General features: G+C 38.0%; 1 protein-coding gene across 1 annotated transcript; it reads left to right on the top strand.

The window, feature by feature from the left end:
- The first annotated feature begins 424 nt into the window (after positions 1 to 424).
- Positions 425 to 2,869, top strand: LOC143601740 (GATA transcription factor 7-like). The gene is made up of 3 exons (XM_077079059.1): positions 425 to 505; positions 1,195 to 1,404; positions 2,044 to 2,869. Exons 1-3 carry the CDS (start codon positions 494 to 496, stop codon positions 2,686 to 2,688), a joined length of 867 nt encoding a protein of 288 aa, XP_076935174.1. The 5' UTR covers positions 425 to 493; the 3' UTR covers positions 2,689 to 2,869.
- Positions 2,870 to 4,029: the final 1,160 nt, after the last annotated feature.

The following is a 4,029-nucleotide window of genomic DNA, read 5'->3' as shown; positions in this document are numbered from 1 at the left end:
CAATCAGAGTTCGTTCGATACTTTTACCATGACTTCCAGTTTTTAAAGAGTATGTATTTAAAAATAAAATTATAAATAAAATGTTTTGCTTTTATTTGTTGAAATTTGAAAAATTAACAAATGAAAATAAAATGAAGTATTCGTACTTGTGAGAAAGAAACATTTGGTACTGTATTTTAATAGTGTAGACAAACATAATAATAATAATAATAAAAAGTTAAAAACCAAAACTTGAAAAGGATGTGATCAAGTACAGTGCGGACCACCATGTGCTCCCATGCACCTTCACCCGTATTATTATTATTATTATTATTATTATTATTATTATTATTATTATTATTATTATTATTTACTTGTAGTTTCATTACCTTCTCTTTCTTCTCTTCTTAACCTAAATAAATAAATAAATATTTACTTTCTCCATTTCACACTTTCTCCCTCACAAAAACACAGTAACTATAAAGTTTTTAAAACTCGAATGGTGTAATCCTTCATGGCCTCACAGGTACATTTAGGCTTTCTTTTCTTTTTTAAACCCTCCGACGTCGTTTTATCTTATTATTATTATTCTGACGTTTTATTAAAACCCTCCGTCGTCCTTTTATCCAAAACCCGGCGTTTTATTAAACCATCCGACGTCGTTTTTGGTTAACGGCGCCGCTCTGTTTCGATAATTAATTTGAATTGGGTTTGGATTTTTGCGATTGTTACGGCGTCGTTTTGATATGTGGCGCCGTCTCCGTTACGACGCCGTTTTGTTGTTCATTTTGAATTGGAAACTTTGACTGTTGACTTTTTGACTTTTTTTTAGGGTTTATCGAATTTCAAATTAACCCGAATTAAGAGGGAAAGTATTCAAAAGATTTTGTCTCCGACAATAATAATATTATTTTTATTTATAAGATTTTAGGGTTTTTTAATTTAGGGTTTATGAGCCCTAATCAAATTAATATTCATTCAATTTGGGCTTTTCAATATATATATTAGGTATATATTTGCATTATAAGATAAGCATGTATATTTAGGAATATTATTATTATCCTTTAATGAATGCTGTATATAAGTTGCAATTGATTGGTGTTATTATGTCAGCCTCTTTCACAAGACAAACCCACGTGTATAATTCAATTCATAATGTTTTAGTTTTTTTAAATAAATTTTTTGTTTGATTATTGTAATTGGTTTGTAATTCAGGATAATAAGATGCGTTCGATTGCTGGGTATGGTCATGGGGTGTGTGTTGAAGATGATGATTGTTTGGGTGATTGGATTGATAATATTCTGGATTTTCCGGTTGAGACTTTGGATGGAGACGCCTTTACGGGAGACTGGGCTTCTAAGTTCGGCCCTATTCCATCTGATGTGCTGCGGGAGACGTTGCCGCCGGTCGGATTTGGTGGTTCTGTAAGTGTTTCTTATAGGGTGCTTGTGTCGGGTTGAGTTGTTGAGCCCGGACATGACCCATATGTTTGTTTTATCCGTCTGTTAAAATGTGTTACACGAACATGACATGTTTAAATCGTTTATTTAAATGAGTCGATTAGGCTGGTGGGTTTTAAGCAAGTTGTAAGTGTGTTAAATGGGTTGGAGGGTTGTAATAAACGGGTCATAAAGGTCCCGTATGTTATTGTGTTGAGGGTTGTAACGAATGGGTTAAACGGGTTGATGGGGTGAGTTGTGGGTTTAACAGGTTAATCTGAACAAACATGGCTCGTTTGTTAAATTTGTTAAAGGAACATCTTAAATGGTTCGTAAACATGTTGGCAGGTTGATTTGCTTAGCTTGGCTTAACGGGTTAAACAAGTCAATCTGAACAAAAAAGGCCCGTTTGCTAAACGTGTTTAAGGGTTGTCATAAACAGAGTAAACGTGTCGTAAACATGTTGGCGGGTTGATTTGCTTACCTAAATGGGTTACACAAGTCAATCCGAACAAACACGTCGGGTCAACGGGTTGGATTTGACAACCCAAAACATGATTACTTATTATACTTGTTCTTATATTATAATCTTATATTTATACTTATTGGGATTTTCCTGTGCAGAATATAGGAACTTATGAAGCAAAATTCCAACCTTTAATTCACAATGAAGTCCCAAAACCGCAAATAAAACCTCAACAACCGATTTCACTAGAAAAGAAGTTGTATCAAATTCCAAAATCCTTTGAAGCACCGAGTCCCGACTCAGTCCTTGAACGCCACACATCCAGCTCAGGTCGAAAGTCCGTTGCGTGTGGAACCGAAATAGCCATTCCCGTAAGGACCCGAACCAAGCGCTCACATCTCCATTCACGGTCAGGTTTGACCGAAAGTTCATGGTCAAGGTCGCTCCAACAGTTTCCATTGCAAAAGGTGCAGAAAAGGCGAAGACGGCTTCCGAATCCTCCACATGATGTTAATGAAGTCAAGAAATGCAGCCATTGTGAGATAACGAAAACCCCACAATGGCGCGAAGGCCCAATGGGTCCAAAAACGCTATGTAACGCCTGTGGGGTCAGGTACCGATCGGGCAGGCTGTTCCCAGAGTACCGTCCGGCTGCAAGCCCGACGTTCGTACCGTCTTTGCATTCAAACTCTCACAGGAAGGTTGTGGAGATGAGACAGAAGGGGGCTACAGATGGTAATTATGTTATGAAGAAATCATTCAGCCCAAATGTTGGAATTAAAGAGTCTAGGCTTTGTTCATGAGTAGTTTATTATTATTATTAGATTATTAATCAACTTATTTTGTTTGGGACTTAGAAGTTTAGAGCATTGTTATGATTTTAGTATATTAGGTTTATTATTTTGAATTTTCTTTATTCAGAATATTTTAAAATGGGTCAGCATCATGGGCTTTTTTGGTGGCCCATGGACTTGAACAAAAGTGTGAAGCATCCATGACCATGAAGCATAAAGTGGGCCATTTTTTGCTTTATATGGACTATGGAGGATGAATGTCACTAGAGATGATCAAATAAACCGGTTCCTGGAATCGAACCGGTGGACCCGAACCGGTTCCTACCCGTTTTTTGTAGGAACCGGACCCTATCTGATTCAACCCGATGATCCGTGACCGGTACTTGCATTTCTGAGTGGGGGCGGGTAGGAACCGGAACCGGTTCCTAACCGGTTCTAGCCGTTGAATCGAGTATAGCCGTTGGAAATCGGTTTTTGGCCGTTTTTTGACCGTTGGGGTCAAAAATAGCCGTTTTTTGGCTCCCCCAAGCACCCCACTACTAGTATAAATAGGTATTTGGTGTCATGGGTTCATCACAACACTCAAAACGCAAACCCGAACGCAAAAAAATACAAAAAAACGCTATTACAACGTTTTGAGTTCTCTAATCTCTTGTTTTCTCTTCTTCTATATTCATATTTGTTGTTATGGCTGCCTCACAATCATCGGTTGGTCAAGGTTCCAACGCCGAACCAAGTTTCGTTCGTATTGTACCTCATAATCGTAATCAAGAGATTTGGTGCAATTGGGATTTGGTTGAATTGAGTGACCGTTCATTGAAGGCTCGGTGCAAGTTTTGTGGGGTTTATTTAAACCCACTTTCGAATTCAAATTTGAAGAAACACATCGAAAAACCGTATTGCAAGGCGTTGAAAAAGAACGTCGATTCGCAACAAACGCAAATGGATAGTGAAGGCGGAATATTTACATACCAAATTGATCGAGTTCAAGATCGTATGGCGAAGTTTGTGATTCAAGAAGCTTTGCCGTTTAGCCACTTCGACAACCCTCGCTTAACCGCCATGATTCGAGATACGCTTCAACCACAATACACTCACGTAAGTCGTCATACTCTTAAACGTTATTGTTTAAAATTGTGGAAGAAGGCCAAAGAGGTACTAATTGCATATTTTGAAAATATAAATACGGGAATAAACTTAACTAGTGATGTTTGGTCGGCTCCACATGGTCTACCCGAATCTTATCTTTGTGTCACCGCTCATTGGGTAGACCCGTCATCGTGGGAAATGATGAAACGCACCATTGCTTTCGAAATCTTTGAGTATCCACATACGGGAGATAATTTGTTT

Source organism: Bidens hawaiensis, unplaced genomic scaffold (assembly GCF_021521415.1).
Source record: "Bidens hawaiensis isolate Kalapana, Puna unplaced genomic scaffold, B.hawaiensis_p1.1 tig00057007_1, whole genome shotgun sequence".
NCBI classification, from domain to species: domain Eukaryota; kingdom Viridiplantae; phylum Streptophyta; class Magnoliopsida; order Asterales; family Asteraceae; genus Bidens; species Bidens hawaiensis.
The sequence above is the reverse complement of the archived record's forward strand: the minus strand, read 5'-3'. Positions and strand labels throughout refer to the sequence as shown.